This window comes from Bos taurus, chromosome 23, assembly GCF_002263795.3.
Source record: "Bos taurus isolate L1 Dominette 01449 registration number 42190680 breed Hereford chromosome 23, ARS-UCD2.0, whole genome shotgun sequence".
In the NCBI taxonomy this organism is placed as follows: Eukaryota; Metazoa; Chordata; class Mammalia; order Artiodactyla; family Bovidae; genus Bos; species Bos taurus.
In genome coordinates, this window is record NC_037350.1 from 15,140,002 (window position 1) to 15,161,201 (window position 21,200).

Here is a 21,200-nt window from a genome sequence, read left to right on the forward strand (position 1 = left end):
CATTTCAGGCATGGATCTCTGGCTTTGTGGGGTTGTTCTGAGGATCCAGATGCATCCCAGCTGATGCCCACAATAAATGCACACCGTAGACAAATGATATTGCTTTACCAGTCCTAAGCCATGAATCCTATCTCATCCTCCCAGTATTGTCCCAGGATACATCCTTCTGGTGAGCTCAGTTCCCCTCTCCCAAATATGGAATTCTTACCATGACATCTCATCTTCTCTTTGCTCCATGGTTTTCAATAATCTTCAGGAAGTATTGGAAAAGGCCATAAATGAAGGGGAGAAACTGAAACATCTGATTCTAGAGGAGAGGACAGCCCTGGCAGCTGAGAGAACAAGATGCTTCTGTACTTGGAACTCTGTCCAGTTTAAGTCAAAATGTTGTAGCCCAGGGTGAGGACCAGGGCAGAATTAGCAACCGTAGCCTCTGTGCCTCACGAATTCCACAGACCTTGACAGTGAAAAGCATCAGGCAGTGTCTTCATTTTTTAATATTTACTTATTTATTTATTTGGCTGTGCCAGGTCTTAGTTGCAGCACATGGGATCTTTGACCTTCGTTGCAGCAAGCAGGATCTAGTTCCCTGACAGGGATGGAACCCAGGGGACCCCCTGCATTGGGAACTCGGACTTAGCCACTGGGCCACCAGGGAAGTCCCAGGAAGTGTCTGTATTTAATGCAAACCCTGAGCCGCCAGTGGAATGAGCAGGTGTGGGGCTGTATCTTCTCTTGTGAGGGGACAAAGCACATCCAAGATTATCAGTTAAATAAAGGGAGTTAGCAGGGCCAAGAAGGTGGGATCCTGAGCCTTAGAAGTCACCTGAGTTACAGATCAGCTCATATCACTGACCCCCGCCTCTTCCCCTTACACCCCTCTTCAGGCACAACTGCTGGGTGGACACGGGTGGAGGTTGGAGGTCATTCTTGTGGATTCCTGTGGCTAAGATGCAAATGACCTATGCGTGACAGCAAACAGACCGATGAAGACCAGGGTCTTACTCAGGAGTCCACATGCTGCAGGAATGATGATGCTGATCCCAGGAGCTCTGGGGGAGACAGAAGAGTGGGCGCTGCTATGAACATGGATGCTCCCACACACGTGTGTGTTTGTCACGGGCTTTCAAACCCCTTGGCTCATCTGCTCCCAATCCCTCCTTTCCCCATATTGACTGGCTCTGTCATGTGCATCTAGTTTGTCCCATCACCTAAAACTACTGATTAGAAATATACTTAGTAGACAGCACAGAGTCCACGTTCAGAAGAGGCATCAGGGAGAAAGGACAGGCGGACAAGGCTCCCTCCTACCTTGATGCGGTAGAGAAAGCAAGGGCTCCCAGAGCAAGGAATCCTGGCTTCCATTCTCAGCATCAAGACCTATCCTGGGAGAGTCACCTCACCTCTCTGGCCTCATTTATAAACTGAGGTTCCAGTCCCCATCAAAATCCCATCATGAATTTTCATAGACCTCAGCAACATGATTCTAAAAGTCCTGGGTAAACATCAGTAGATACTATAAGAAAAGGACACGAATGAATGGAGGAACTTGGCTTGTATAGACTCAGCAGATGTGGAAATAGGTTGTGTGTGTGTTCAGTTGCTTCAGTTGTGTCTGACTCTTTGCAACACTATAGATTGTAGCCCTCCAGGCTCCTCTGTCCATGGGATTCTCCAGGCAAGAATCCTGGAGTGGGTTGCCATGCCCTCCTCCAGGGGATCTTCCTGACCCAGGAATCCAACCCATGTCTCTTATGTCTCCTGCATTGGGAGGTTCTTTACCACTACTGCCACCTGGGAAGCCCGTGAAAATAAGTTATAGCACAACCAATCCATAGAGATGAGACACCGGGTTGAAAAGAGAAACAGCAGAGAAACAAATAGAAGTCCAGATATAGATCTAAGGATAGCTAAGAGTTCGTATCTAAGGAAATCGGCAGCCCAAAAGGTAGGCAAGAACTGTCTAGTAAATAAACAGTCTTGTGACACCTGGATGGCAAAATGTAAGGAAAAGTCTTTGCTCCTATCATTTGCAGCATAGAGCAAAATAACACCCCACCCCACCCCCCACCCCCACACCCCTGCTGATGGATTAAGATCAAAATAAAGTGAAAAAAATAGAGAAGGCACCAGGAAGTAGGATAAACACAATTAAGGAATAAAACAAAGCAATAATTTAAAAATCAACACGTTTGCCTATGCAAAACTTAAACCTGAATAAACAAGCCTGCAAAGGGAGAAATGATACAACAGCCATAGAAAAGCAGCACAGGTCCTTTTGTGCTAAAATCTACCCCCAGCCTGCGGCACTGTCTTGGACCTGCAGGAACTAGATGTCTGAGGCAGCCAAGTTCAGCCCTGGCTGCCCTGGCTGGGGCTGGAAGGCAATGCCTCTCTAGACCCTCAAGCTTGCAGCTATGCCCCCTGCAGTGCAAGCCTGTGCCCGGTTCCAGCCCTACCGCCCAGGGAGGTTCCAGCTCTGGGCTCCACAAACTGTAACCTCTCCAAGGGTCTCCTGCCAGTGCCCTGCCTTATCCCTTCCAAGCCCTGGAATGTTTTCTTGCACAGAGCTCCTAGAACATGTCCACTCTCAAGGGCAAGCATTGCATCCCTTTCTGAGGCTGTATGCAGGCGGCCAGACACCCCCATCCCACCCCACCCCAAGCCACTCCAGCCACAGTGCTGGGGAATTCCTGTGCCCCTCACCGGGTGCTGGGAGTACAAATGCTCTAGCTCCCCAACCCCCTCTCCATACAGACAACTCCTGTGATGCCCAGAAGCCCTTTTAGTCCCTGTGAGACTCACCTAGGTTATGGCACCCTTTGCTAGGTTTCCTTCCCTCCCAGTCCCACTCCCCAGGAATGGTTTTTCCTGGGATCCCTTCCTAAAACATTTGCACAAGATTTTCTCCACAGCCTGCCTCCGTGGAACCCTCCGAAGACAGGGTGACAGCGGCTTCCTCTGAGGTGCCACACCCTCCAGCCCCAGATAGGCGCCTCTGCTCCTCCATTTCCTGGACAAACTGCTCCCTCCACTAAATTCCCTCTTTTTCAAACAGCTCAGTGGCTTCTGCCTTCCCAACTGGACTCTGATACATAGACTGGTTTGTGTTAATTAAAACACATAAAGTCAATACATGAAGGAGGTATAGCCTTTAGTAAGAATATGGGCGAAAGTTTGCACTCTCTGTTTATACTCTGGAAAATTAGTGAAAAAAAAAGAATAGCATTTATTGTAAAGATGTGTTTTATTTTAAATATTTTAATGATCTCCTACTATGTACTGTACACTTAGGCACAACAGAAGGGGAAGAGGGCACTCTGCCTCTACCCTGTGGAGCTCAAAGTCCACAGTTAATAGATGAAAGCAAGTCCCAGCTCATGTCTGATACCATGCAGGGTCCTGTGGGGCTCCTGGGCACAAGGTTCTTGTATCCCCCATTTCTTTGATTTTAGGAAACAACCTTCATTCAGCCTCCATGGCTTTCCCTGAGCCCCAGGGGGCAGATTCAAGCAGTTGTTAATTAGGGAAGGGAGGAGAAGCTAAAAGCAAAGGAGGAAAGGAAAGATATAGCCATCTGAATGCACAGTTCCAAAGAATAGAGATAAGAAAGCCTTCTTCAGTGGTCAATGCAAATAAATAGAGGAAAACAATAGAATGGGAAAGACTAGAGATCTCTTCAAGAAAATTAGAGATACCAAGGGAACATTTCATGCGAAGATGGGCTCAATAAAGGACAGAAATGGAATGGACCTAACAGAAGCAGAAGATATTAAGAAGAGGTGGCAAGAATACACAGAAGAAGTATACAAAAAAGACCTTCCTAATATGACCAACCTAGATAGCATATTGAAAAGCAGAGACATTACTTTGCCAACAAAGGTCCATCTAGTCAAGGCTATGGTTTTTCCACTGGTCATGTATGGATGTGAGAGTTGGACTGTAAAGAAAGCTGAGCACCGAAGAATTGATGCTTTTGAACTGTGGTGTTGGAGAAAACTCTTGAGAGTCCCTTGGACTGTAAGGAGATCCAACCGGTCCATTCTGAAGGAGATCAGCCCTGGGATTTCTTTGGAGGGAATGATGCTGAAGCTGAAACTCCAGTACTGTGGCCACCTCATGCAATGAGTTGACTCACTGGAAAAGACTCTGATGCTGGGAGGGATTGGGGGCAGGAGGAGAAGGGGACGACAGAGGATGAGATGGCTGGATGGCATCACTGACTCGATGGACGTGAGTCTGGGTGAGCTGGGAGTTGGTGATGGACAGGGAGGCCTGGCATGCTGCGATTCATGGGGTTGCAAAGAGTCGGACACGACAGCGACTGAACTGAACTGAACTGAACTGAACCCAGATAACCATGATGGTGTGATGACTCACCTAGAGCCAGACATCTTGGAGTGTTGAATTCAAGTGGGCATGAGGAAGCATCACTATGAACAAAGCTAGTGTAACTGATGGAATTCCAGTTGAGCTATTGCAAATCCTAAAAGATCATCATCTGTGAAAGTGCTGAACTCAATATGCCAACAAATTTGGAAAACTCAGCAGTGACCATAGGACTGAAAAAGGTCAATTTTCATTCCAATCCCAAAGAAAGGCAATGCCAAAGAATGTTCAAACTATCACACAATTGCACTCATCTCACACGCTAGCAAAATAATGCTCAAAGTTTTCCAAGTGAGGCTTCAACAGTACATGAACCGAGAACTTCCAGATATTCAAGCTGGATTTAGAAAAGGCAGAGGAATAGAGATCAAATTGCCAACACCTGTTGGATCATAGAAAAGGCAAGAGAGTTCCAGGAAAACATCTACTTCTGCTTTATTGACTATGTTAAAGCCTTTGACTGTGTGGATCACAACAAACTGCGGAAAATTCTTCAAGAGATGAGAATACACTTTACCTGCCTCCTGAGAAATCTGTATGTAGGTCAAGAAGGAACAGTTAGAACCAGACATGAAACAACAGACTGGTTCCAAATTGAGAAAGAACTACATCAAGGCTGTCTATTGTCACTCTGCTTATTTAATTTCTATGCAGAGAACATCATGGGAAATGCCAGGCTGGATGAAGCACAAGCTGAAATCAAGATTGCCCAGAGAAGTATCTCCCAGTTCACCCAGACTCACGTCCATCGAGTCAGTGATGCCATCCAGCCATCTCATCCTCTGTCGTCCCCTTCTCCTCCTGCCCCCAATCCCTCCCAGCATCAGAGTCTTTTCCAATGAGTCAACTCTTCACATGAGGTGGCCACAGTACTGGAGTTTCAGCTTCAGCATCATTCCTTCCAAAGAAATCCCAGGGCTGATCTCCTTCAGAATGGACCAGTTGGATCTCCTTACAGTCCAAGGGACTCTCAAGAGTTTTCTCCAACACCACAGTTCAAAAGCATCAATTCTTCGGTGCTCAGCTTTCTTTACAGTGAGGATATGGAGATAACATCACCCATCACGTCATGGCAAATAGATGGGGAAACAATGGAAACAGTGACAGACTTAATTTTCTTGGGCTCCAAAATCACTGCAGATGGTGACTGCAGCCATGAAATTAAGACACTTACTCCTTGGAAGAAAAGCTGTGACCAACCTAGACAGCATATTAAAAAGCAGAGACATTACATTGCTAACAAAGATCTGTCTAGTCAAAGCTATGATTTTTCCAGCAGTCATGTATGGATGTGAGAGTTGGGCCATAAAGAAAGCTGAGCACCAAAGAATCGATGTTTTTGAACTGTGATGTTGGAGAAGACTCTTGAGAGTCCCTTGTACTGCAAGGAGATCAAACTAGTTCATCCTAAAGGAAATCAGTCCTGAATATTCATTGGAAGGACTGATGTTGAAGCTGAAACTCCAATACTTTAGCCACCTGATGGGACGAACTGACTCACTGGAAAAGACCCTGATGCTGGCAAAGATTGAAGGCGGGAGGAGAAGGGAACATCAGAGGATGAGATGGTTGAATGGCATCACCAACTTGATGAACATGAGTTTGAGCAAGCTCTAGGAATGGGTTATGGACAGGAAAGCCTGGCATGCTGCAGTTATAGTGCTGCAAGGACTCAGACACAACTAAGCAACTGAACTGAGCTGGGGATGCAAGACCAGGGAGAAAAAGTCAAGAGCAGCCTCTGGGCAAGGTTCTGTTTTCCCATCAATTGTTGTTGTCGTTCAGTCACTCAGTTGTGTCTGACTTTTTGCAACCCCATGGACTGCAGCATGCCAGGCTTCCCTGTCTTTCACTATCTCCCAGAGTTTGCTCAGACTGATGTCCATTGAGTCAACGATGCCACCCAAACATCTCATTCTCTGTCATCACTTCCTCCTGTCCTCAATCTTTCCCAGAATCATGGTCTTTTCCAATGAGTCAGCTCTTTGTATCAGGTGGCCAAAGCATTGGAGCTTCAGCTTCAGCATCAGTCCTTCCAATGAATACTCAGGGTTGGTTTCTTATAGGATGAACTGGTTTGATCTCCTTGCAGTCCAAGGGACTTTCAAGAGTCTTCTCCAACACCACAGTTCAAAAGCATCAATTCTTTGGTGCTCAGCTTTCTTTATGGTTCAACTCTCACATCTATACATGACTGCTGGAAAAACCATAGCTTTGACTATACAGACCTTTGTCAGCAAAGTGATGTCTCTGCTTTTTAATGTGCTGTCTAGGTGGGTCATAGCTTTTCTTCCAAGGAGCAAGCGTCTTTTAATTTTGTGACTGCAGTCACTATCTGCAGTGATTTTGGATCCCAAGAAAATAAAATATGCCATTGTTTTCACTTTTTCCCCATCTATTTGTCATTTCAAGTGATGGGACTGGAAGCCATGATCTTAGTTTTTTGAGTGTTAAGTTTTAAGCCAGCTTTTTCACGCTCCTCTTTACCCCTATCAAGAGGCTCTTTACTTTCTCTTTCTGCCATTAGAGTGATATCATCTGCATATCTGATGTTGTTGATATTTCTCCTGGCAGTCTTGATTCCAGCTTGTGATTCCTCATCAGTGGATAGAGACAATATCTTTGAGCTGTTTTGCAGATACTGAAACCCCCTCCAGGTGGTAGAAGTTAATGAAGATTAATGATGGTCTGCCACCCACAAGCATGTAGACCCTAGACCAGTTGGACCTGAAGGATGAGGATGCTGTCTCCTACTTATGTCATCACCAGCCCATCAGAAGAATGTTCACAAGCTGATCACACCCTCTCTGAACAATTACTGCGAAACTTGTCACTATCTTCCCCAAGTTGCAACACATAGTTTTGAGAACATTAGCCCACAGTGGCCCCCTTTGCTTAGCAAAACAACAAAGCTACTCCTTTCTACTTCACCCAAAACCATCTTTGAGATTTGATTTGGCACCAGCATACCTAGAATACGAGCTTTCAGCATCACATCTATTTTGACAGATATATTGTTTAGATACCAGAGCCCTGCAGTGACGCTGCTTCTCTTCTGCATTGTGGATCTCACTGCAAATTGTTTCCAACCTTTGGAAAACAAATTGGCAATATGTGTAGAGGAAAATGGCTTTCCAGGTAGCTCTGTGATAAAGAATCCACCTGCCAATGCAGGAGATGCGGGTTCAATCTCTGGGTCAGGAAGACTCCCTGGAGGAGGAAATGGTAACCCACTATAGTATTCTTGCCTGGAGAATTCCACGGACAAAGGAGCCTGGCAGGCTACAGTCCATGTGGTCACAAAGAGCTGGACACGACTGAGCATACAAGGACACATACAGGACAGTACAAATGTTCGGCTTCTTTTAAGAGAGTTTCTTTTGAGTGAACAATTTAAAAGAAGAAAAGGACATCTACAAATATATGTTCATCTCAGAGTTATCAATACTACAAAAAATGAAAATAATCTCAACGTCTAAAAACAGGCAAAGGATTATGTGAGCAGTGGCTTTCTACTGATAGAAAAGTATGCTGAAATTCTGACAACAAAGACTAAGGAGCAACACTGAAGAATAGTTTTAGCCAAAAGAAAAATAGTGAAAATGTGTATAATTAGAATTAACACCACATTAAAATATATCCAAGCATGAATAAAAACTAGAAGAGAAGATGGACAAAAAAAGACACATTAGTTTGGTAGGAATGCGGAAGAATATTTCTTTCTCTGCTAAGTCAACATTTAGTGATAAACACAGTCTTAGATAAATCAACATTTAATAATAAACTGTATAAAAGGGTGTGCATGAAAAGGTCATGATTCTTAGCTTTGCCTGCACATTTTAAGAGGCCTGAAGATCTTATAAAAATTACTGAGACCAGCCCCACCTCCAGAAATTCTAATTCTTTTGGTCTACAGAGGTCACGTGCATCAGCATTGAAAACCAGCCAGGGACTTCCCCAGTCCAGTGATCAAGACTCTGCCTTGCAGTGGAGGGGACGCCAGTTCCATCCCTGTTTAGGAAACTGAAATCCCACATGCTGCAGGGTGCATTCAAAAAAAAGTTTTAATAAATAAATAAAACAAGCCAAATAAAAGCTAACACTCCAGGATACCCTAACACACCTCAGTTGCTCAGAGCTGTTGGGCTAGATTATGGCTTCCAGCTCTGATTTTTTTCTACCCTCCCCTACCCCCTCCAACCCCAACCATAGAAACAAGGAAACTGAAGCCAGAGAAGGCCCCTGAGTGGCCTGAAGTTACACTTTCAGTCGATCTAGCTGGCATTAGAATCCAGGGTCTCTTTTCCCACTACACTTAGGGGTTTGCTGAGCCCTTGGAATTCAGCACAGACGCCATTTTCCTCTCCTTACCCCTCTGACAGGCAAGAAGCAAACACAGAGGGAAACGGTGGGGAGAATGGCAGCCGCATCATTGCCTCCAAGAGCCCCCTCCTCAAGCCCCCTCCTCTCTCCAGCACCAGCACTCTCCTTCCTCCCCTGGGAAGATCCACCCGACAGAGACGACTCAAACCCACCCTGCCCTCTACACTCCCCCATCCCTCACTCCCCACACCCTCTAAGCACATGGACTGGGAATCAAAGGACTTGGTGTCCGATCCAAGGGCCCAGAGACCTGGAAACCATACCTGTTGACGTGTGTCACATTTGTGGGAGTGACTGTGAAGCCAGGAGAGGAGAGCCTATCAGCTGATGTGGGGATGGGTTGGGTCACGGGCTTGGGCCTGGGCCTGGGCCTGGGACGGAGCTTGGTGGTGACGGGAAGTGGGGTGGGATTCTGAACAGAGACCTGGCAAGGATACTCATCTGAGGCAGGGGTTCCCAAAGAATCTGCAAGAAAGCACATTGGATGGTTGGACAGATGATGGATAGATGGAAGGATGAGTGGTACAGTAAATGGAACTTCGGAGGGAAATGAATGGCCACTCATGAACCAAGGTTTCCTTTTGCTTTTTATTTTAATAAAGAAATAGTGTGGCATTGCTTGGGTCAGAGATGGGGAAAAGGAAAGAAGGAAGGAAAGAAGGAGGGAGATAAGGAAGCAGGAAGGTATTTCCAGGCTATTCATGTTATTGGAAATGCACTTGCCTGCTATTGTTCACCAATCCATATGTGCCCTTCTTCAAGAATAATTCCCTGATTATCTTATACCATTCTCTCTGCCTTGCACTCACTTGTACCTGTGGCTTATTGCTTTGCAAGTTATCTTTCATTAATACACTGCAGATGTGTCTTGTCTTCCTTAGATATGGGCTCCACAGGGGCTAGGAACTTGAATCTGCCCCCGTTCTAATCTGCTTTCCTTAATTCATCCAGTCAACATCTGTGGAGGCCCTACTATATGCCAGGCACTTCATCAGTTGCTAGAGATATAGAGTCGAATAAGGCAGATGATTTCCTCAAGGTTCTCAAAGATGAATAGGGGAGACAGTTAAGGGAACTGGCCACTACTTCATCCAGTGAGACTGAGCTGTCTATGAAGAGGGTACCAAGTGAGCCCTGGTGCTTTGCTACTCAAAACAGAAGCCATGGACCAGCAGCGCCAGCACTGTCTGTGAAGAGGCTGGAAATGCAGAGTCTAGGTCCCATCCTAGACGTATTACATTTAAAATAAGACCCCCAGCTGGTTGGTGCCCACTTAAGGTCTGAGGAGGACTGCTTTGGAAGCACACAGGAGGGACCTCAGATGCATCCTTAGGAAGGGAGGGTGACTCACAGAGGCTTCCCAAGGAAATGACTTCTACATGCAGACCTGAAGCATGAGACTAAATTGTCCCAAGTCCATCATTCACCTTTCCCCATATCCCACTTCCTACAATAGCACAGCATTTTAGGTTCTGCTTCCAAAGAGGAATCCCATACAAAGAATGAGATGCAATCCCTTCTTACCATTGGACCAAATGTCTCTCAAGGACCTCAAATGAGAAACAAGGAGCTTCTAGAAACAAGGAGCAAGATCATAAGCTTCTAGAAATCCTGAGCCACAGCCCTACTGGTGCTCCCACCACTGTCCCAGCCGACCTGATATGGCTCTCCCACACTATACCACCCACCCCCAGGTCACTCACTCTTGGTCACCACCAGGCGGACAGGGTGGAACAGGATGATGGGATCGCTGGGTCCCAAGATCACACATCGGTACAGTCCTGAGTCCTCCACTTGAAGGTTGGCCATTTGGATTTGCAGCATGCCTTCACTGGGGATGTCTTCTAGGAAGTACTTCCCCACCCGGACTTGACTGGACCCCTCTGTGATTGCCAGTGTCTGGACCTCCCCGTTATCTTTCAGCCTCTGCCAAGCCTTCTGGCTGTTGGAATATATGTTGGTATTGGTAGGACAGCTCACTTTCAAGGTCTGCCCCTCTGCTAGAGTACACTTCTCCTCGAATACTTCAGCGGCAGCTTGGATTTCTGTAAGCAGAGAATTTGAGTTAGGCTTTGTGAGGAATAGCTTCCCTCTCTTTGGGAAAAAAAAAGAAAGAGAGAGGAGCCACATTTCTTTCTTGTTAAATCACCTAATTTTCAGACAAGATCCTCAAGGTCTCCAGAGAAGATGCAGCTTTCCCTGCAAGTTAGCATTTAGACCCCAGATCTTATCACTGCAAGTAGCTTTGGGGGATGGGGGTTCGTTTGGTTTGTTTGTTTGATTTTGACCACAAAAGTTAGACTGTGTATGATTTGTGCAAATCAACTTTCATAAATGACTGTTTTTGGGAGGAAGAAACTGTCTGAATAGAGACAGAGCGTGGGACACATGCTAAGACCATGAGTGACAAGGGCATGACGGGAGGGAAAGATTATAGAGAAGGATGTACAGGGTGCAGAATGAGACTGCTGAATCCTAACCACTAGACCACCAGGGACACGGTGCAAAGTGGATGTGAAGAAATGTTACTTTCAGAAAGTGACTCCACTGAACAGCTAGAGGAACTTCATCTAAGAAGGAGAGAGACCAGTTCAAGAGACTATTGGAAAAATGGCGAGGAAGCCATCTCAAGGACATGGTGGACATTGATGTCTGATGGTGTGGTCTTCATCTCTCCCTTCCTTGGGTAGCAGATCACCTCTTTCTCAGGCTGCTCATCTTTCTCATCCTATGTACCTTTACTGATGGGGCTGCCCATATTCTCCAGGATGGACATAGAGACACAGGCTTAGCCAAAGAATCTCACCACACTGGCCATGCTGATTGGCCTAGAAATGGGCACATGACTAAGGTTGGGCCAATCAGAATCCTCTCTGAGACTGCTGCTCTTTCTTACTGTGTTGATTGGTCTATAGGATGTTGCTTGCATCCAAAAGAGTTCTAAATATTACAGAATGTCAAGGAGTCACAGCAGTGGTCCTCCAGTGGGGACAATTTTCCCTCTGGGGACATTGGGCAATGACTGCAGATATTTTTGGTTGTTATGATTGAGAGTTATGCTGTGCTGTGCTTAGTCACTCAGTCATGTCCAACTCTTTGAAACCCCATGGACTGTAGCCCACCAGGCTCCTCTGTCCATGGGATTCTCCAGGCAAGAATACTAGAGTGAGTTGCCATTCCCTTCTCCAGGGGATCTTCCCAACCCAAGGATAAAACCCAAGTCTCCCACATTGCAGGTGGATTCTTTACTGTTTGAGCCACCAGAGAAGCCCAAGAATACAGGAGTAGGTAGCCTATCCCTTCTCCAGGGAATCTTCCCAACCCAGGAATAGAACTGGGGTCTCCTGCATTGCGGGTGGATTCTTTACCAGCTGAGCTACCAGGGAAGCCCCATCACTGGGAGGAAGGAGGTGCTCTAGAATCTAATGGGCAGAAGCCAGAGATGTTGTTAAACATCCTTCAGTGCACAGGCTGGCCCCCATGAGAAAAAATTAACCCACCCATAATGTCAATAGTGCTAAGGCTGAGAACCCTTGGATTACAGGGACAAAAGTTTCAATCACACTCTTGAATGTTGAACTTAGAATTGGCATGAATTTCTGGTCTGGTCCAAGGGATCCTTGCTGATGGGAGGGCCAAGTAGAGTTGAAGTAAGAAGATCCAGGTCTGTGTTTTCCACTGGACACAGCAGGGCTCCCTTTACTGAGGGACTACAGTTTATCCATCCAGGCCTGAGATACCTTCCTTCATGGAAAACCAAATAATGGGCTGGATAGTGGTGGGTCAATCCACCTACCATTACTAAGGTCAGGCTACCACTACCTACAATTATCGCTGCTTTTATTAATCTAAATGTTAGTGTCCCCCTAAAATTCATATTTTGACATCTTAAACTTCAAGGTGGAGATAGTTAGGTCATAAGGGCTCTGCCCTCAGGAATAGGATTAGTGCCTTTAGTAATGAGGCTCCAGGGAGCTCCCTTGCCCCTTCCCCCACGTGAGGATACAGTGGGAAATTGGTAGTCAGTCTGCAACTCAGAAGAGGACCTTCCCCAGAACCCAAGCATACTGGTACCATGACCTTGAATTTCCAGCCTCCAGAACTGGGAGAAGTAAATTTCTGTTGTTTATAAGCCACCCAGTCTGTGGTATTTTGTTATAACTGCCCGGATGGGTCAAGACAGTAGGAGTCACAGGAGACAGATTGCTCACAAACCTGCCAGGTGCCTTTGAAAGCAGATAGTAAGAAACTAACGCAGAAGTGAAGTCTGTACATCACTTTTCGCGCCATTTCAAGAAAGGACTTCTTTATATTATTAATGTAAAAAAGAATAACAAATACCTTTTACTGCCAAGTGTTTAAGACACTGTCTCATTTAATCTTTATAACATGTCAGTTGACACTGCTATTTTTCCTAGTTTGAAGACAAGGTAAGTGGAAGACAGAAAGTGTATTTAATAACCCAGAACTTATTATGTGATTTGGGCTCCCCAGGTGGCCTAGTGGTAAAGAATCTGCTTGTCAATGCAAGAGACACGAGTTTGATCCCTGGATTGGGAAGCTCCCCTGGAGTGGGAATGGCAGCCCATTCCAGTATTCTTACCTGGAGAATCCCATGGACACAGGAGCTTGGCGGGCTACAGCACACGGGGTTGCAAAGCATCAGATACGACTGAGCACACACACACATTGTGTAATTTGCCCAAGGTCCCATAGGAGAAATGTGTGAAGTCAGGATTCAGACCCTCATAGTCAGACTCTAGAAAGCGTCCGACTCTTGGTGACCCTAGTCTCGAAACTAAGAATAATAGTAGTATCAACTTATAAGTTATAAAGATGAAATGAGAGTGTCTTAAACACTCAGCAGTAACTGTGACCCCATGGACTGGAGCCTGCCAGGCTCCTCCATCTATGGGAATTTTCCAGGCAAGAATACTGGTATGGGCTGCTGTTCCCTTCTCCAGGGCATCTTCCCGACCCATGGATTGAACCTGGGTCCCCGGCACTGCAGGCAGACTCTTTACCGTCGGAGCCACCAGGGAAGACTCTAGAATCAGCTCTAAACCTCTGATCTAGATTGCCCAAAGCAGCTGTCTGGTTGGGATTAGAGCCAACCCCAACCCAAGTGAGAATAGCTGACTAACAATTCTATTCCCCAGGATACCGGGTCTAGAAGGAGCTTTTATGTTACATCCTAATCTACCCTGATGGGACCCAGTGGAAAAAAACCACTGGTTTCCTCTCAGTCTTCAACCTTCCATCTTCTCCCATTCTCCTTTGGAAAAACATGAATAAGACACAAGGAGGGATTTCCCTGGTGGTCCAGTGGGGTTGGGAATCGTCTGCCAATGCAGGGACACAGGTTCCATCCCTGTTTCAGGGAGATACCACATGCCAAGGGGCAACTAAGCCTAGGCACCGCAACTACTGAACCTGTGCTCCAGAACCCGTGAGCTGCAACGAGAGGCCACCGCAATGAGAAGCCGATGCACTGCAACTAGAGAGGAGCCGCCACTCACCCCAACTAGAGAAAGCCCATGCCCCACCATGAGGACCCAGTGCAGGCAAATCAATGAATAAAACTAAAAATAAATCAATAAATAAACAGTCTCCACTGCAAAATGAAAACAGGTTTAAAAAAAAAAGAAAAAAGGAAAAGACACAAGGAAATGCGGTGGTCCATGGAAACCACACTCCCATGTACCCCATCCAGATCATTACCCCAGCTCCAAGGAATCCCAGAGTAACCCTGGTGTGCAGGCTCTACGAGGTGATTATCCAGGACTTTGCTCAAGGCAGTGGGTCCCTGGAAAACATCCTCTCCCTGGAATCCTTTCTGTCTTTCCAAAGCAAACCTTTCTTTTAACTCCTTGTTGATATGTTCCCCTTCTCTGCTTATTTTCTCAATGTATTCATGAGGACTGGGAGCAGGAACAACAAAAACTCCAAGTGCTTCCACTTGTAGTGAAGGTCGAGCTGGGCAGGAAGAGGAGCGAAGGGTCCCGGCAACACTGCGGAGCCCGAGCAGCAGAGCCTCAGGGCCCTGGGATCACGGCCTCTGTTTAAACAGGCACTTTTCTCCGTGCACTTCTGTGTCTTCAGCAATAGCAGGTTTCCTGGCCCAAGCTTGGCCACTGGGAGATATATATTGAATGGACTATGTCTTTGGGGTTTAGGCTTCCCTGGTGGCTCAGTTGGTAAAAAGTCTGCCTTCAATGTGAGAGACCCAGGTTCGATCCCTGGGTGGGGAAGATCCCCTGGAGAAGGAAATGGCAACCCATTCCAGTATTCTTGCCTGGAGAATTCCATGGATAGACATGGGGTCACAAAGACTTGGACACAACTGAGTGACCAACACTTCTTTCAACATCCAAAGCACCGTGATGGAATATAAAGGGGAAAAAAGGTCAAACTCAAAAACAAAATTCCTTTAGATCATGTCAAGGTGAGGTTTTTCTCTACCATTAGTTTCCCACTCAGGGTTTTGCATGTCCCTGACAACATCAAAAGGCCCAGGCATCTTGCTTCCCTAACCCACCCCCTTTAGTTCTGTTCTCAGGCCCTGTGTGTTCTCCTGATTCTTTTAAGTTTGGGTGGAGAAACCCAGTGTGGCATATCTACTGGATGGTTCTGTCTTGGGTGGCCACATCCCCTGGAGCTTCAGAGGAAAAGGGAGACCTTTCTTGTGGAAGGCTTGGCCCCAACCCCAGGTCCTGGGCAAAGAGCTCACCTGCTCACGCCTCCTCCGCATCTTACCTTCGATGAAGAGCATCCAGAGCAGCCCCCAGAGCCTGGCCTTCCTCATCCTTCATGTGCACTGACTCCAACTGTTCTGTGGCTCCTGGCACAGCTACAGAGGGACACTCTACCCCAGAGGCTCCAGAAAGTTGCACAACAGGATGTTATGCCATCGCTGAGAGGTGCTGAGTCTGATGCTGCGTTTCATCACTGGTTATCTTGGCTCCAGACGTCAAGGACAACATAAGGATCCAAGACTGGGCTCATTCATAGACCAGAAAAGATGCAGGATGATATAGTACAAGACATTAAAAAAAGAAGAAAGAAATCCAAAAGGTTCCTTACTAGATAGAAGCAATGAAAGGCAGATTTGACAATGTGAAAGGTCAATAACAGAAAAGATTCACTTCAGAAATAATCCCAAATGTAAAATGAATAGAACACATTAAAGAGCTCAGAAATATACTAGAGGACAAAGCATAGAAATCCAATCTAAACATCATCTACAAATAAGAAATGTCCTTGAAGATTAACATGGGACAGTGGATCACAAACAAGATTAAAAGTGTATTTTAAGTAAAAACACTTTCCAAGATACAAGTACCCTAATGTTCAGAGCAGCGCAATTACAATGCCCAAAATATGGAAATAACCTAAATGTTCACGAACAGATGAATGGATAAAGAAGATGTGGTATATATGCAAATATATAGGAATACTATTCAGCCATAATAAAGAATGAAATAATGCTATTTGCAGCAACTGGAATGGGCCTAGAGATTATCATACTAACTGAAGTAGTCAGACAAAGACAAATACCATATGATCTCACTTATATGTGAAATCTAAAATATGATACAAATGAACTTATTTACAAAACAAAAAATAGACTTGCAGACATAGAAAACAAACTTACAGTTACCAAAGGGGAAAATAGGGGAGGGAGGGATAAATTAGGAGTTTGGGATTAGTAGATACAAACTACTATATATAAAATAAATTTTTTAAGAGAAGGTCTTACTGTATAGTATAGGGAACTACATTCAATATTTTGCAATAAACTTTAACAGAAAAGAATCTGAAAATATATATACACATATCTGAAAAATTATATATACACTGGATCATGGATCACTTCACTGTATACAAGAAACTAACACAGCATTGTAAATCAACTACACTTCCATAAAAATTAGAAACAAAAAGACCTACTCTCGAGATCTGAAAGATATCTGAAATTGGAAGTTACGAGAATTTTTAACATTGGCAAGGAAAAATGCATGAAGAAAAAATCAAGACTGGACAGTTTCCAGGTGAGAAATTTCAAATTTAAATAAAAGCTCCTGCTGCTAAACAAACAGGAAAAGACAACTTGATTCCTTCAAAAGGATTGAACTGAGTGGGACTTGAATTTCTTCCACCGAGTAACAAATACTGAGACACAGTGGGATGATGTGTAAAGAAAATCTGCCTCTAGAATTGTATACAAAAGCTGATTGCTATTCAAGTATGAAAGCAGCAAAAAAGTACTATCATGTCTGCAAATTAAAAAAGAAAAAAAAAAAACCCTCTAAGGTTAACTTTAACATTTTAAATTAAATCTGTTGAATGCAGCAACTTCTAAGACATCAACAATTATGAAGAAATTTAAATCCTACTATTACACCCTGCAGAGATCATTGTAGGTAAGATTTTACTAAAATTTTGTTCTCTTCTTGGTTCTATAAATGATATCAGAAACCAGGCTTGCAACTGCACTCGGATTGAAATCTGCCAGAAGCACTATTGTCGTATTTGTCTGGCCCACAGGGAGGGGAAGGAGAAAGAGAGGTTTTGAAATTTTCTGACTCAGTGAGGCGTCTATTTGATTTTTCCAAGGATGAGTCAGATTTGCACAGTTAATTTAACAGATCCCTCTCCTTACAAGATATGTCTTCCAGACCTAAATGAATACTACAACACATGCCAATTTTTTGTGTCTTTGCCTACTTTCAGGGTTCAGGGTCAGTGTTCAGGGTCATATCCCTGGAAGATTAAGAGAAACCTTTTTTTTTCCACTAGTTTTTGCTTCATGTCCTTTGAAGTTCTGTTATTAGCTGTATATTCTTACAAGATCATTAAGTCTTCCAGGTTGATTGATGCTTTTATCATTTAGAATGCCTCTCTTTGTCTCTAGCTCTTTTCTTTGCTCTGCAGTCTAATCAGACATTGATATAGCCAGGCTCCTCTGTCTATGGAATTCTCTGGGCAAGAATACTGGAATAGGTAGCCGTTCCCTTTTCCTGGGGAGCTTCCCAACCCAGGGATCAAACCCAGGTCTCCTCCAGTGCAGGCAGATTCTTTACTGCCTGAGCCACCAGGGAAGCCCTGTTAATGTGGCCACTTCTGCTTTTTAAAAAATTCATGTTTCTATATCTTGTTCCATCCTTTTCCCTTCAACTTACCTAGTCGTTGTCTTTGAAGTGAGATTCTTACAAGCAGTATCTACCTGGATTGTGGTGTTTTATCCACTTTGTGTCTTTTGTAAGGGTGTGACAATGATTTACATCTAAGGTAAATATTGATGGGTTAGCACTTTACTATCTTATTGCTGGTTTTGTTTCTGTCCTCTGGTTCTCATTTCTCTGTTTCTCTCTTGGGAACTTTTCATTAAATAGCCCGAGAAGGATTTCTAACTAAACTTGAGTATCACAGGGAAGTGATGGCTCCTTCATGATGTCCTAACCAGAGGCAGCACCTGAGTGCATTTAAATGAGAGAAGGCTTTCTCTACCTGTCTGATCGCTTTGTGTACTTGAGGTAAACAGAACGTAAAGTATCCTCTCATTTTTTAACCCACTGTTTTTCTGAAGAGTTCAGTGACCCATCCATTATTTTTTCTTTCTTTTTTTTGGGAGGCCATGGGTGAAGCTTCATCGTATGGCTTGCAAGATCTTAGTTCCCTGACCAGGGATGAAACCTGGGGCCCCTGCAGTGTGGAGTCCTAACTTTACTGCAGCCAGGATTTTAAATTCTCAAACTACTTCTCCCAACAAGCTACTGTCTCTTATGGCTTCTCATTAAATAGTCTTGGGACTTGTGACCCAGGATCTCTTTTCATTTTATTAAGGTTCAGTTCAAAGTTCCTCCTTCAGAGGCCCCAGCACCAGGAGGGTTTATTTTTAAGGTACCATGAGTCTTTTGGTTTTATTCTTCAAACATTATTTTTAGTACTATTATGAAAGCCTGTGTAAATATGATTCTGGTTGGGTTCTTTTTCTACTTTAGTAAGTAAGTCACTGGCCCATGTCAATAGGTTCCAATCTTCACAATAAGATTGGTAACAGTTTCTTTCTTAACATGGATTGGTTAATCACATATCTGTTCTAATCTAGCTAGAATATATGTGTGACATCTTTTAACAATGAGAATGTGCATGTCTTCTTTTTGGCTCAAAGGAGGGCCTTATGGGTCCAGGACCCAGATCTCTGAATTCTGGTGCTGGTGTTTCTGAAGAAGCCCAATGAGACTTGTTCAGTCCTGCCCCCAAGGCCTTCCCTGGTGGCTCAGATGGTAAAGAATCTGCCTGCAACGCAGGAGTTGCTGGAGACTGGGTTCAATCCCTGGGTCAGGAAGACCCCCTGAAGGAGGGCACGACAACCTACTCCAATATTCTTGCTTGCAGAATCCCTTGGACAGAGGAGCCTGGCAGGCTATAGTCCATACGGTCACAAAGAGTCGGACATGACTGAAGCAACTTAGCATGCACGCACACCCCAAGGCCACAGGCGTGAGACCTTGTACCAAGGCCACAGAAGTAGAGCCCAGAAGCGAGGTCACCTCCAAAGCTGACTTAGCCCCTTCGTAACCACTGCCAAAAGCCCCCCTGATCATCATCAACAGGCTTCCTGACCCCAAATTAGGCAAAAATGCTCACCCGGGTAGTTACCCTAAAGCACCCTATGTGCATGCGTGTTCAGTCGCTTAAGTCGTGTCCGACTTTGCCCTAAAGAGTCACCTAATGCCATCCTTCCAGCAGGAATTTTGTCTTGAGGCTATAAAAATCATCTACTAACCAACGGAAATGGTCGGCTCTCCCCTGTCTGTCAGGAGGTTGGCCGGCTGCGCTCGCAGTGCCCACAGTATCTCTGCTCTTTGTTCTTAATAAACTCACTCCCCTCTGAAATGCTCTGTATTTGGAAATTCTTTTCCAACCTCAGAATGCCTCAACAAGACTGTTACCAGGAGCAGGAAAAACTGCACGCTGGAACCACTGCCCTTGCCCCAGTTGAAATGCATTGTTTGGGCAACACTCACAGGAACAGAAGCAAACAGGAAGACGCAACCCTGTCCCTTCCTCCAGCGCCTGGTCCCCTCTTGTCCCCCTGTTGACAGAGCACAAAGGAGAAATCTGGCTGCAGCATCTCAACTCAGACCAGGGTAGAGAAGTGCTCATCAGAGCGCCAGCCGCCTGAATAGCCCGACAAAGCCATCCTGATAATGGGGGGTGGGGGTAGCTTTATCAGCCTTGCTAACAGTGACTATACTAGCCTTTGGGCATGAGAACACTTCTACCCACGCTTCAAACATCCATGCAGTTAAATATGAACCTTTTTTTTTAATCAGGGTAAAAAACCCAACCTATATATAGCACTTACTATCCATAAAGAAAAAGATATTCTGTTCTTCCATTTTGAATATAATTATATTTGTCTATCAATTTGTCTTGATAGACAGGCTGCTATTTTGAGGGGGGAGCAGTGGGGAGACCCAGGTTCAATCTCTGGGTCTGAAAGATCCCCTGGAGAAGGGAATGGCGACCCACTCCGGTGTTCTCTCCTGGAGAATCCCATGGACAGAGGAGCCTGGAGGGCTACGGTCTATGAGGTCACAAAGAGTCAGATACTATGCAGCGACTAACACTATTAACACCACATGTTGCAGCATGTGGGATCTGAGTTCTCCGACCAAGGATCAAACTCACACCCCCAGCAATGGAGCCTGCACCCCCTGCAGTAGCCCGGAGTTGTAACCACTGGACCACCAGGGAATCCCCTGCTGTTTCATTTCTGATGCTCACTAATCCCATTTTGGCTATGAGAGTCTTTTCAGCTGGGCCCCATGTTTTTTCACTAGCCCACAAGATTATTAAATGCTTCCTCACTCAACGGCAACAAAATGCCTTGCTGTACACACTCTTTTTGCATTGACTATCCAAGGCAACTGGAATCCTAGCAGTAAGACTGAAATATAAATTTATAAGTGAACCTTCAAAATCACTGGTGTTAACTTTGACACAAACGCAAATTGGCATCCCGGTTAAGGGCAAAACAAAACAAAAAATTGAATATACACTCTTCAAATGGACTTTTAAAGGTTCCCAATTCAATTTTAACACCGCTGTCTATCATTTCCTATTGAATCTTAACATGAAAGCATATTATTTAGATTTCCTTCTTTTATTAACTTTTCCTTTCTTGTCAAAATCAGTTTCTTAGCCTTCAGTTCAGTTCAGTCACTCATGAAATGAATATTTCATGCATACCATGTAGACTGAGGCTTTAAGAGTCAGCACAGAATTCACATTTCTCCTTTCTCTAACGTGGCTGTAGAAGCTTCTATCAGCCACGTCTCTAAAGCTTCAGTGAGCAGAGCTTTGATGGTTCATTTGCATCAGACACGGGAGTACAAACTATCCCAACATTGTTAATT

General features: G+C 44.9%; 1 protein-coding gene across 1 annotated transcript; it reads right to left on the reverse strand.

Annotated features, from left to right (window-relative positions):
* Window positions 1-490: 490 nt before the first annotated feature.
* TREM1 (triggering receptor expressed on myeloid cells 1) lies at window positions 491-15,608 on the reverse strand. The gene is given in 4 exon segments (NM_206970.1): window positions 491-1,052; window positions 9,036-9,237; window positions 10,476-10,817; window positions 15,529-15,608. Coding segments are annotated over 4 exon segments (699 nt in total). The 5' UTR covers window positions 15,578-15,608; the 3' UTR covers window positions 491-946.
* Window positions 15,609-21,200: the final 5,592 nt, after the last annotated feature.